This window comes from Apostichopus japonicus, chromosome 22 (assembly GCF_037975245.1).
Source record: "Apostichopus japonicus isolate 1M-3 chromosome 22, ASM3797524v1, whole genome shotgun sequence".
Lineage (NCBI taxonomy): Eukaryota > Metazoa > Echinodermata > Holothuroidea > Aspidochirotida > Stichopodidae > Apostichopus > Apostichopus japonicus.
Window position 1 is genome coordinate 21,546,150 of NC_092582.1, and position 14,425 is coordinate 21,560,574.

The 14,425-nt window shown below is 35.9% G+C and overlaps 1 protein-coding gene across 1 annotated transcript; it reads left to right on the forward strand.

Moving 5' to 3' along the window:
* Positions 1-1,543: 1,543 nt before the first annotated feature.
* Positions 1,544-13,667, forward strand: LOC139963846 (mitochondrial-processing peptidase subunit alpha-like). Its single transcript, XM_071965042.1, has 11 exons — positions 1,544-1,792; positions 2,731-2,927; positions 4,076-4,155; positions 5,021-5,103; positions 5,858-5,960; positions 6,626-6,718; positions 9,074-9,349; positions 9,564-9,863; positions 10,693-10,755; positions 11,329-11,473; positions 11,967-13,667. The coding sequence occupies exons 1-11, from the start codon at positions 1,737-1,739 to the stop codon at positions 12,137-12,139; spliced, it is 1,569 nt and encodes a 522-aa protein (XP_071821143.1). The 5' UTR covers positions 1,544-1,736; the 3' UTR covers positions 12,140-13,667.
* The last annotated feature ends 758 nt before the right edge of the window (positions 13,668-14,425 follow it).

Below are 14,425 nucleotides of genomic sequence, written 5' to 3' on the forward strand. Positions count from 1 at the left end.
TGAAAAATATCAGATGTTGGGGAAAGATATTCTTATCTTGATGGACATTTTGTGTCACATTGGTAAGTGGAATGCATATCTAGCATCAATGATATTACATCTTCGTTATCATATTTGCTAACATGCAGCAAAGCTGTAGTTTACGTTGCCTCTAAGGTACCATCAACTGTGTTTAAGCAGGGAGGTGTTAAAGATGACGAAACATTAACGCTCTCTCCAGATAAAACACCTCTTATTCTTGAAGGTGTGTTAATCCTTTCCATGTACAAGCCGTGTGATTGACATGCCTATTTATTGCCCTATGACTAAGTATGATTACCCTTCTCATGGGAGTTTGAAGCCTTAACAAAGTCATTAGACAATAACATGATTCGGTATAAATAATTCTATGAAGTGATGTACTAGCTCAGCCGACAACAATAATAACTACCGTCGTACATGGCATTTAGATTAAAATGACCGTTAATTTACATTATTATATCCCACGGCGTTTTACAAGTTTTTGAGTTGATCATTAACAACTACTATGAATAACTTTCTATCCATTTTTGAAGGAGGCTTCCTGCAATATCCCGGGAGCAGTGACAAACAGTTTTGGAAAGAAAATGTTTTTAACTGTCCATCTACGATGGCAATGGCTGCGGCACCTCACATCTTCAAAACGTATCAAAACGTTTACTTGTCCTACAAAATACTTGGTATGCTCTAAGGGCTCAAAATATCAATTAGCATAGCAGACGCTAAGAGAGTCCATAATTCCCTATATACCGATGATATTGCTATTGTATCAATGGGTTGAAACAATATCAAGATTAAACCGACGGCAACCACGTAGCTTCAAAGGCTCAACAATTCGTTGTTTCTCCATCTGTAACACATCCCTGGTTTGAGGGAGTTTAAAAATAACATATGAACAAATTTTATATGATTACTGGCGTAACCTGGTCCACTCATATTTCATAACAGTTTCCTTATCTTTAAAAGTAAAAATGAAAATTACGTTTATTGTTTCTCTTTGATTTCAAAGGAACGTCAAAGGCGTCTAAGGAACGGAAATGATTGCGTCATGAAATATGCACTGCATCACCATTATCGTTGCCATTATGAGCTAGATGGTTTCATGGTAGTTGTTAATCTTTCTTTACCGAACTTATTTTTAAAGTTATTTTTTGGTAATTCTTTCACTTTCTACTTTCACAGCGCTTCGATGATATCAAGCATTAGAATTGATGATTATCATTGAATATGGCCGTCATATTTGACGATATGTGGAATTAATAATATCAATAATTCGAATTGATGATATTGCGTAATGAATAAGTCATCATTTACAGATATCAACAAATTTCCTTCAGCAAATGAAAGATATCTTAAGTTAATTCAGCTATAAAGATATAAAGTTAATGTCCTATTTATAAATGTTGTAATTTACTGGAATAAAGAAATTAATTAAAGATAGCACTAAAAATTTGTTCTGAAATCAAACGGCTTGCCATAAGGCCTGTTGCACATGGTGTTGCAGAGACTAGATATAATATAATACAAGCCGATGTCGAAAGTGAAACACAACATTAACGAGCAAAGCCATACGTCTATACTCTAGGTTGGTATAGGCTAAAATCGGCCTAGCCTGTCACTGCAGCCTAGCCGAAGAGTGAAAAAGCAAGGAAGGTTGCCAAAAAACAAGCAAGATAATTTATTGCTGCTACTTGCAAAATTGATAACCAGCAATTCCAATGGCTGGAAGATTCAATTCTTTATTCGGCAAAAAGTTTTGCAAAGTATACCACAGGTAGGAATAGACTAACGTTAGGCATATCGATTGCACCTTGCATGATAGGCCTAGGCCTATGCCAATTAAACCATGGCCGTAGGATGTAACACTTCAAAACAAACGTGATGAGTTCGCAGTCAGGCTGTACTAGATAATTTTCAAGTTTGATTATTAATTTGCCAAATAGAACACAATGTTCATTACATTAGCAATGTGAGTAATTTGACATACACTTCAGACTTTGGAAAAATTTGCCTTGTTGCGTCACTATAGTGTTAGTGCACTGTTACTGAGTGGTACTTAGGGCCTAGTGTAACTGTAAGATTAATTTCTCTAATTTTTAAATATCTGTCTGTTCTAACTTAACGTTAGGCACAGGTTAACTTGCTCGGTTTCATGAAACTAAAACCGTTTTTTATATCCCCAAAATCAGGTTTTTTCACCCTCCCGAATTGCATTGAAAACATTGTAAATCCCAGAGGTGTCGCGATTGCTAAGATATTAGAAAGATACACATCTAGGCCCTAAGCACATCTGTACCTATAACTTTAAAGAGTGGAATGTATTGCAATTCACTTGTGTGACCCCAATAAGATAGATATGCCTAGCTTACTAATTATGCTAATATTAGGCTAGTTGAACTATCCCTTGTTTTAATGTAAATAAGCCTATAACAAGTAGCCTACAAGTACAATAGCACAGGTCTAACGTAGTAATCTGACAAATGTTTTGGGGATAGCTAGCCCAGGCCACAAAGATTTAAAAACATGCAAAGAAGATAATCCTTTGTGCAATGCACCACACATATTACAAAATTGAAACTGGTCAACATGGCTAATTTTCTGATCGACATGTGTATATCTGATATGCAATATACTCTTAAGTATAACTTAAAGTATTTAAATGCATAAATTGACTACTTCCATTCAAAAGCCTTCATTTTACTTTTTTGACAGGTCAATTAATCGTTCATTCTCATCTGCTGATGGTGGTGGATTTCACAATGTTCCTCTCTCACAAGCACTACCTGGATCCCCCAAGGTGGTATATGCCTCGGTAGATCCCAGGAGTCATGATGCTCAGGTCACAACACTGTCTAATGGACTCAAAGTTGCATCCATCAACAAATTTGGGGAATTTTGCACAATTGGAGGTAGAACTATTTCCAACCGAGTATTATATGCATAGGAAGTGTGGTCCAAGACCCAGACCATTGATGTTTGTTAATGTGGGATTTGGCTTTGACTTGAAAACCATGTTCCATCTTATGCACCAAGGGGTACTGTTACTATTGTACCACACAGATCATCATTTAGTGGTCTGATAGTCGGATCTGATTGTGGACATGTATATTACACACACTGCAACATCATGACCGTAAAAACCTGAATTATCCATATGCATGGTGGCTGGAGGTTTTTAGGATATGAATGAAACTACCTGGATATTTGCAGTTAGCTATACTTAAGTGCTGTTTTATCTATTGTTTTTTAATTTAATGGACCATACACAGTGTGTATCATAATGTGAAAAACAATATAGGCAATTCCTTTTAAGTAGTGCTGCCCTTGGTGCTTGGGTAATTTTAATATTTACCTGTAATCAAACTTAAATTTAACATTTGAATATAATCAATCCTTAGGGCGGAGTGTATAGCCTAGTGGTTAACGCCGGCGTCTCCCAGTCATGAGATCCCCGGTTCGATTCCCCGCCGACAGCAATGTGTGTCGTCTGGCAAGGGTGTTGTTCAATAACAACTTCCTGACATGGACGTTAAATGGATGTGTGCCGAGAGATTGGCTTCGGTCAGCTTGCGAGTCTACAAGCCTCCATGGCTTCTTTCGCGAGTTCCTGCTTGCGGGAAGATCACATATACATACATACATACAAATAATGAATGGTTGAGTATTAAATTTATACAAATCCAAATATAAAGACATGGGTAATCTAAATTTCACTGTAATTGTACCAGAGTTAATTGCCTAATTTGATCCCTTGCTCATGTTCACACGTTCAATGGTGTAGTAGTACTTATCTGCTTTGATCACAGAAATGTAACAGTAGCCTGTGATTCTGTAATGACCGGCCCCAGATAATATGATGAGATATGCTTAGCTATGACATGTTACAAAGAATCAAGTCACCATCACATCTTGGTGAGGTGGAGTCCCTTCATGTTTCAATTCCCTTTATTTCTATAGCAAGGTGCTTCTGAGATCTAGTTTACAAAATAAAATAAAATTTCATATGACTTCGATCATTGTCAAATTTATCTTGATCGTTTTCGTTCTTGTCTTTCAGTTTTGGTTAACTCTGGACCACGATATGAAGCCAGATACACAAAAGGTATTTCCCACTTCCTAGAAAAGCTTGCATTTGGGGTGAGTTACATTTATATATGCTTTTGAGTTTCATTTGTATGGCAGATGGCCTATTACCTTTGCCCAGCTGTTTTTATGTCTCATTTCTTTGCTTAATACCGCATGTCCCTGCTTTGACATATATATGTAAACACTACCCTGTGCAGCACATACTATAGCAGCAAGTTTATATCCACATTACTGTTTCATCATGAACAACAAGCTTCAGAAAGCAAATGGCAGTTTCCTTAACTATTGCAATGTTCAATATCAGTGTTTAATAGTACAAACTTCAACAAACCTTCACAATATATTTAATAAAGATTTGCAACAGATTAACTTCCCATTTTCGTTTTAGTTTTGCCAGTAAACTTTGGCAGTCAAGAGTCTGAGTTTGGGATCACCATTTTATACAATGCTGCTCTGTTTACCATATTTAAATGCACTTAGATTCAGACAAGCAGAGACATGCTAATCCTATAATAGTTAATCCAATTGTTCCTACAGTCTTTACAGAATGTAGTCTCATGGACTACTGAATTATTGTTACATGATGAATTGAATGGGTATATATTTTGGCACCTTCCATTGCTGGGAATGAACTCTTCAACCTTCATATATGCGGATTGTCTTCAGTTGTATTCGTGAGCATTTGCAAGTACATTTAATTTGTATATGTATAGTATTTCATTCATACATGTAGCCTGTTAGAAGTTAACAAAAACATAAGTTTAATTTAACACTAGAGCAGTCAAGTCAGATACAACAACAAATGTTCAGTTTTAATTGGTACTGATAGAATATTCTTCAGTTACATAATAATTGCTCCAAAAAGCCATTGTGCATAATACATTGCATCAAAGGCACTTTGTTCTTTATTTTGCAGGCAACTGAAAAATTTGAGAGCAGGGATCACATTTTCCAAACTTTGGAGGACCATGGAGGAATATGTGACTGTCAGTCATCAAAGTAAGTTACAGTTAAAATTTGCATCAAAACTACATTGGCAATGCGGTGGCAGTGAGGTGATTTGATTGATTTGGAAAGGGTGTCAAAAATGTTAGGTATTAAGTCCGCTGGATGTGTGATGTGTTTTGTGTGTCTGTATCATATCTACCTCACATCATGGTTCATGGAAGTAAGCTTGGTATTTTTTAATTTTGGTTTGTAATTGTATCATAAGGAAAGTAAATTAATACAGAATAATCTCATAATGCAAGATGTCAGACACTTTGAAAATAATGACCTTGGATAGTGGAATGGTTTAGTGGTAGGGGTATAAAATAGTGATAATGTGTTCATCTCTAAGTGTTAATACATTGGATTGGCTGTCTTTTCCAAATGAATTTTGTTTGTTGAAATGTTTGAGTGAACTAACTTCTTGCAATGAAATGCATTGAACTGAAAACATTGTACGTTACCTGGTCATCATACTATTACTCTTGCTTTTTGGTTCTATAAAGAGTAGTCTAATTGGCTGTAAACTTTTATGAGTTAAAGTTAAAACCATTGCTTACTTTAATCCGTGGTTGACAAAGTTACAAGTTACATAATAAAGTTACATGACAAGACAAAGTTACATGACAAAGTAACAAAGTTTCATATGTAGAACACTCCCTGTGATGTGATAAGTAATTATGATATGAAATATTTACCTCCAGAATAATTTGCTCCTTTGAGACAAAAATGATGACTGTGGTACCTGTTTGTATTTTTATTTTAGAGACACATTCATTTATGGAATCTCAGCTGAGACCAGAGGCCTGGACGAAGCAACTGCTCTGCTTGCGGATGCGGTTTACACGCCTAAATTTACAGATGCAGAGGTATGCTGCTAATTTAATCCTCAGTGTTGAGTTGGTATTAATCAGACAAAATCTGTTGCAGAATATTGATAATTTGTTGTTTGTTCACTTGCTACTGAATTATGGCTAGAGCTTACAGAGCTCACAAGCTTATGTTACACTTGCTTGTAAACATGGTAACTCAAAAAGTTCATGATTGATTAATGTCATACTTGTTATGTGGATCCATCTTATTGACTACAAGCAACTGGTACAAGATACTGTTATTTTAATTACTCTGTTGGTGGATAACAGAAAGTGAAATAACAAAGAATCTTCAATCACCCAAAGAGAGGATTCCTTACTGTATATCTGTGTGTTGGGATCATATTATGACAGAATAAGTTAATACTATTTTGTGTTGAAAAATGTACACAAATGATACATCAACAGGTATTCATATTCACTGATCATTGCCAAGAAAAGCTTCTCACAAACAAAGTGTAACCTATCACTCAAGGCAGATGGTTGAAAATATTGAAAATTTATGCAATGAAGTTATAGGGTCTCAAATATGTATTTAATACAGCTAAATGATGACAGAGGTTTGTCAATCATTTGTTTTCATTCCAGAAGCTAATTTCCCAAGTGTTATCTTTCTTTACATGTTATAATACTTTGTGTCATTTGTGATCTGTTTATTGAAGGTAGAAGAAGCCAGGCAGAGCATCCAGTTTGAACTGGAGGATCTACAGCTTCGGCCGGACCCGGAACCTTTACTTACAGAAATGATTCATTCAGTAGGTATAACTGTATATTAAAGTCTGAGATATAATGTTTCCATACCTCTGGTGTCTTTTTATATATATATATGCTTGCCAGAGTGAAAACACTTTTGCTTTAAAACTAGATTTGTTTGTTGTTGACCAATCAAGTTTTAATTCAAATAGAAAGAAAACCTAAAACAAAAGGAATGAAAAATTTCAAATTGTGCATAATTTGTATGTGATTAATACATTCATGAAAGTGTCAAGGTGATGAGATGTTTGTCACCAAAGTTGTAAAGAATCATTAATATTTCTTTTCTAAAATTGTTCATTTGTTGAAAACATCTGTGATTTTGTGGTTAGTTGAACATAAAATTGGTGGCCAGATGCAAAAAGCTGCTTTAAAGGACTACTGCAGGGACATAAGTTTGGTTTGTTGTAGACATTTGAAAGCCATTGCTGTCACTCTGTTCTATCTATATCCCACTGATATGGTTTGATAAATGATAATGATATAGGCACACACAGATCAGAGTGACTTGCAGGCCTTGAGAAATATTTTTATAAGTACCCGCCACTTGGCGACCGTGACTAAAAATCTACTCGCCACATAAAGAAAATTTACTTGCCACTATATTTGCTGTTCAAGTCTCCATAGTACAGATCTACAACATCAATAGTATCAGTGAACAAAGGTTAGGCACTTAGGCAGATTCATGGTGCTATGTATTTGCACATTTCAAAAATTATGTTTCTGTGCACTGAAGTTTATACTATTTGCATCAAGAGTAAGTGATGAACAAAGTTAAACATGTCGCAGAATCATAATAAGCAGCTAGGCCTACTGTAGAGTCTAAAACAATTAATACAAAAACATCTGCAAGAATACCTACAAAGATAACTTGCATTGTGTTACATTAGGGCTCCTCTAGTACTAGGCATAAACTATACAGAAGCTAGGGGTGCGCGAGTCCTAAGCCTATACAGTACCTCATTGCTACTGTACTCTGAACCGCTACCTGATTAGCGCGACTTTGTACATTTTCCAAATTATTTATCTTGTCTTTAACTGCAGGTATGTGCGCCAAAAAATATCTCACTCTTACTTCATTACACTGCCTAAATTAAAGCGATATTTAACACAATAAAAATCTAAGGTTGAAAGAGCATCTATCTTCCACTGGTGTTGTGTAAATCTTTGCAAAAAATCCAAGGCAGCGATAAAAGCAAACTTGTCTCAAAACTCCTTAAGTTGTTGTATATTTTGCGAATTATGACTGATTGCATGTAGGAAATGCCTTAAGCAATAATTTAGGAGATGTTTGGCCACCTTAAGTGTATTGGTATTCTGACACGAAACACTTTTAACAATGGTTATTGATAGCAGTCTAACTGTGAATAACCAAACTGTCGTGATATCAACGGTTAATAAATTTTTTAATTGGTTGAGAAACTAATATATGAACACAAAATATTTATGAATGCCTTTAAGACACATTACGTACTATGTAAGTTCAAACCATTCCCTCTAAAATAAATTATTTTAGATTTTAAATGATGCCATTGCTGTATGTTTGTAAATGCTCCATGAAGTTTGTGAACAATCTACACACATGAAAACTTCCCGTACATAATGCACGTACAGATAGCGAACCATTTTACACAGTAAATTCACATTGAGAATGGTAATTGATGAAAACCAGTTTGAACCTTAAACGGTCTTCAAGTTTACCAAGGTACTGCTTTCATGATTCTGTGAAACGATTGAGAGACTTGCTAATATTGGGGCTTGACTAGCCCACGTGTCATTCGCCAAAATGTCAAGCGTAGTGCATTTTCTATTCGCCAAAGCTAACTCGAGTTGGCGACCGTATTTCACGAGGCCCGGTAACTTGACTACCTGGTCTAGCTCATAGAAGCATTACAAAAACTAATAGCATGGACAAAATGGTGGCCATCGGTGATGTTGTTTGTATGAAGTTAAAATAACATTGCCTGAATGGTTTATTTGAATTTATGAAACAATGAATTAACTTACATTAAGGTTTAGGTTTGAACAAAAGTACCAACATCTTCCTTTTTTTGCTCAAGTTATCAGAAAGTTAGGAAACAAGGAGTAACATTTAGCATTGAGCTAAATCAGATGACATCATCTGCAGTTTAACCCCAATGGAACATTTCAGACATGTATCATATTATAATTGTCAATATCTGGAGAAGATTTATTAATATTACCCTTTTTTTGTGTTTCTGTATCTCAAGTCATCCTTTAATGAGCAATTTCTTCAATATTTTGAAGTATTTAGATAGTCAGGGTTGTCATAGCAACACACAGGTTCAATCTTAAAATGCTAACATTTTTGTTTCATATTTTGATTGATTTCACAGGCAGCTTACAGTTCCAATACTTTAGGTTTCCCACGGGTGTGTCCATCTGATAACATAACCAGAATAGATAGAGCGCAACTCTACCACTTTATGTACAATCACTTCACACCATCTCGAACAGTGCTCGCAGGAGTCGGCATGCCTCACGAGAAACTGATAGAATACGCCAAGAAATACTTTGAAGGAGTAACTCCCGTCTGGGATACACCAGAGACGCTAAAGATGGGCCGCAACTTTGATGGATCTATATCCCAGTATACTGGTGGCATTGAAACTGTAAGAATTAGTCAGTTTTAGTAGAATTAACTAGTTCGTTTGAATGTTCAAATAGCTACCCTTCTCATGAAATACAACAATCAAAATCAATTTTGGGACCTAAGGTCTACTGCTAGCTCAAAGTCGAAGGTGAGTCTCAAAAACAGGACCTTTGAGATATATAAGCCATTGCTTTTAGCATCCAGCAAACTCTGCATTTGTTCTACATTCTCAGGTGGAACGAGACATGTCCAACGTGGCACCAGGAACACCCATCCCTGATCTTGCCCATGCTGTTTTGGCATTAGAAAGTTGTGGTCACCAACATCCTGATTTTATAGCATTTGCAGTCCTTAACATGCTCATGGGAGGTGGTGGTTCCTTCTCAGCTGGAGGACCAGGCAAAGGCATGTACACGAGACTGTATTTAAATGTCCTCAATCGCTTCCCTTGGATGTATAGCGCCACCGCCATTCATCATAGCTATGCTGACTCGGGAATATTCTGCATCCATGCCAGTGCCGACCCAGGAATGGTAATTATCTAACGGTAGAATTCTTTCTTTCTTCCTTCATGCCTTCTCCTTCCTATCCCCAATCTAACCTTTACTTACTCTGACTTCCATTACACATGTGTGGGAGGATTTATTTGATGTTGCATTTCACTTCAAAATGATGAGAAAGAAAGTTCATCTATAATGCATGTTTTTACTTTTGGACTCCAAGTTTTACCTTACAACTTTCAAAGCTACTTTTTAAATTAATGAATTCTAATGACCTGATAAAGTGAATACATATATATTGTAGAACTACTCAAAGCTTTTAACACCTCTTGCTATCAATAAATTTTATCACTGGATCAGGAGAATGCAGATCTGGCAATTGTTTTAAATTTCTAAATCAGATTTATGATTCTTTGATTCGATTTTAATGTTTTTAAATAAAATGCTCTGTTTATCATGAATACTTAAGTATGCTAATTGTAAATGGTCTGTGGTACATACGGAAACACAGCATTCGTTAAATGAACAGAAATTCAAGTTTCCTGATCTTTTAATTAAAAAAAATAGAAGGAGAATGTAATTGCTTAAAGTAAGATTTTTTCTCCCTTAAATTGACTTTGTGATGGTTTTTTTTATCCTAGGTTTTGTTTTTAGCTATGTTTATTATTGTATATGTATAGCCAAATGTCTGTTGTGTTATTTGGTGCCTTAATTTAACGAACTGTTGATATAGTAATCTATGCTATTTGGATGCTTCTCTCTAAACCGTTCATATAACTCTGGTGTTGTTTTACACATTTTCAGAAATAAGTCATCATATATGAATTGTGCACCCATCTTGCTTGCTTTCTCCTCTTTTTAGATGAGAGAGCTTGTTGAAGTCATCATTAGGGAATTTCAAAACATGGCCAAGAATATTGAACAGGTGTGTATTTACTAACATAGTATCAAAATGTGACAGAACAAATAAGAGAGGGAATTGCATGTACTAAGGGTATCTATTCATGCTTGTCTTTGTAATGGAATTTTCTTAAGTACTGACCAGTGGTTGTCTAAATGCGTATGCTCCTAGCTTTTTTCCAGTACCTGCTCTGATGAGTTTCATTGGTTTGAGATCTGTCGTTGGATATGGTCTTGCTTTAATGATTAATTTCTATTTTGTAGATAAGAAAGAAATGTATAAGAAATAGATCAACAGAAGAAACAGTTAAGAGTTGATTGTAGGATTAAGCCATGCACAATGTACAGGCATAATCCACTTTCAAAGACAACATAATATTAGCTTTGATAATGTTAGGACAAGGTTAGAACATATTCCACAACATCAGGTATCGTTGTTAATACCTACATTAACTTTGAAATTTGACTACTCCATAGTGAACAAAAGAACTTTACAAAGATAAAAACAGACATACAACAGTAGTGACAACCTTCTTTTCCATTCTTTTATTAAATGAATGTTTCCTTATTTATTTATATATTTATTCTATCTGATTAGTCTGAGCTGAGCAGAGCCAAGAAGCAGCTTCAATCGATGTTAATGATGAATCTAGAGGCCAGACCTGTAGTCTTTGAAGATCTTGGAAGACAAGTTCTAGCGACAGGAGTCAGAAAAAACCCTGATGAGTTTGTCAGAATGATTGGTGAGAATTTGCATTTTAGTGGTTTGTAGACTTTATTGTTAAATGAAAGAAGGCTGGATATTAATCTTGGCTGGATTAAATGATTAACCATACTGCCACCACATGCCTCAAAATTGGAAGGAGTAAACTGTACTCTGACTTCTTTAATCAGTCTATTCTTGGATATTTACTCATTTTTATCTCTTAGATCAGGAATTGCACGTCAAGTTTTTTCCCCTGTTTGTCCCTTATTCTTTGGTTTGGTTAGTGGACCTCGTATCTTTAGCTTGACAGATGTTTTGTTTGTATGGTCACCAATGTTGATCTTATGCAGCAGTTACACCTGTCATGCTTTAATACAGTTAAGGCTGGACCAGTGTAATTACGGTCACTTCCCTTTGTAGTCAGTTTTTCATTCTTCTGTTGTTTTTTATTTGCTATCAGTAACACACAACGTTATAGTTGATGAGGTCATTGTCAGGAAGATACCCATGCTTTTATTTGTTCTCTGTAGAGCGTGTGACAGCAGAAGATGTGAGGAGAGCCGCGAGCAGTATGCTTTTGACTAACCCATCAGTAGCTGCCCTTGGGAACCTCGCAGCATTCCCTGACTACGGGGACATTCAGAAGGCATTTGCAAGCAAAGATGGTAGCCTTCCTAGGAAATTCTCTTTGTTCAGGAGGTAGCAGTGATGGAAAGGAGGCAAGTGTAGGTTAATGCTCCAGAACTGTTGTCCACTGCTGGCTGTCATATTTAAACCAACTACATCATGGAATCTAGAAAGAGAACAACAGTTGTTTACAGTAGATAATGGACTTCTCCGAGGGGAATACTTCTCCATTAAAACTGGGTATATTGGTGACCTAAAATTATGATGCAATTTTATGATTTACTCAGAATAGTTGACGTTCAGAGAAATCATGCATTTCGGATTACTTCTTTGTATTAGATTTAGGGTTTGCACAACCGTGATAAGGTTAACTAACTATGTACAATGTATACATCCAAACTTTATCAGACATTATGTAACACATGGAATCTCCTCTGGTAATCTACATTTGTTGTTATGAACTCTGTTAATTGGAAATGTGTAGAGAAAAGTGGTCATGATCTTTTCTTTGAATTAAAGATAATTTTCTATACAACGTATGTTATATGTACACATTGTAAGTAAATGTAAGTAAGTTTGATAATCCCTGATCTAAGGTTAGTTTATGTCTTATGGTTATAGCAGAACTTAGATTGCATCTCCTTGTGATGAGTAAATCCCTGATCTAAGGTTAGTTTATGTCTTATGGTTATAGCAGAACTTAGATTGCATCTCCTTGTGATGAGTAAATCCCTGATCTAAGGTTAGTTTATGGCTTGTGGTTATAGCAGAACTTAGATTGCATCTCCTTGTGATGAGTAAATCCCTGATCTAAGGTTAGTTTATGTCTTGTGGTTATAGCAGAACTTAGATTGCATCTCCTTGTGATGAGTAAATCCCTGATCTAAGGTTAGTTTATGGCTTGTGGTTATAGCAGAACTTAGATTGCATCTCCTTGTGATGAGTAAATCCCTGATCTAAGGTTAGTTTATGGCTTGTGGTTATAGCAGAACTTAGATTGCATCTCCTTGTGATGAGTAAAAACATTTGTTAGTTGACCCTCCTCTACAGGATGGACTTATGTTTGTCATTTTTCCACAATAGAACAGTCTGTTTTGTTTAAGAAGAACAAAATGTAACCAGAAAGGCAACACTAGGTGCTTTCCTCTCAAGAGCATCAGTGGTTTCTCAATTTTTTAGACAAACTTATTTATAACTCTTTTTTAAGGTGCTTCCTGAATGCTGTCGGCATCCATGTTATGTCACACAATTAGGATTGTAAACATAGGACAAAACCCCAGTGAAAGAAGATGCCTGAGCATGTGTGACCATAATTGGATTGTCTAGCACATGTATAGGGCAATAATTGTCATAACTTACTGTACCATGGACAACTTCAATGATTGCTTTGGTTCCCCAAACAAGAAATATAGTGTCTCGGACCAACAGACATCCTCTTAAGAATATAGTCTGAATAAAAAGGTATCATCATTGATACCTACATAATAAGTGCAAGTATAGAGGATGCATTGGGTCTGCTTGTTTATTGTGTGCATCCTCTGTTGTAAAAGTCAAACATTGATGGAAGGATAATTTTATGTCATAATAAACAAAATTAATAATTATTCTTCTGTTTTGAGTGTCACCTTTACTTAATAACATGCGTTCTTTCTATCTGCATGTCCTTTTTTTCTGCAAAATTTAACACCTTTGCAGTGAGATTTTAAACCCTATTGAACAGTTTTAGTTGTGGACATTTGCCGTTTAACGGTAATATATTGAACTTTAAATGAAAGTTCAAATTAGCCTCGAAAGGAACTTTATGGCGACACTTCCATTAAGGATTAGATCCTGCAATCGGTGTCGAGCAGTAATTTTATTTTCAACCCCCCTCCCCCACCCCCTCACCTGGCTTACATAAGGCCCTGTACCAGACCCTGCTCAACTGGAAGTTGAGGCTTCTATAGTAGCAGACAAGGAATGAACCATATCCTGTGTGATGTACCGAGCTGATACTAACGCCTACTACTATTGTGTTAATTACCAATCATGGAACTTAAATTCACAGCTGATCCTTGGTCAACTTTGAGCTGTGTTTACATATTTGGGTTCTAATCCTCCCTTGATCCTAGTCATGGTCTGATCTACGTATACGTTACAAATTCGACACTGAGCGTGTGGTTCATCACCTATACTCTCGGGCTAATGTAAACAGGAATTAAGACTAGTATTGCCCTCAAATTACTGGGATGTAGACACAAGGTCACCATTGAACGTTGAGGCATCTGTTTGATAATATGGTTATATTGGATAGATATTTGTTCTACATTCAACCCAGATCTCATACATTGCAATGTTTGTAAGATTACATTAGGTTGATAAA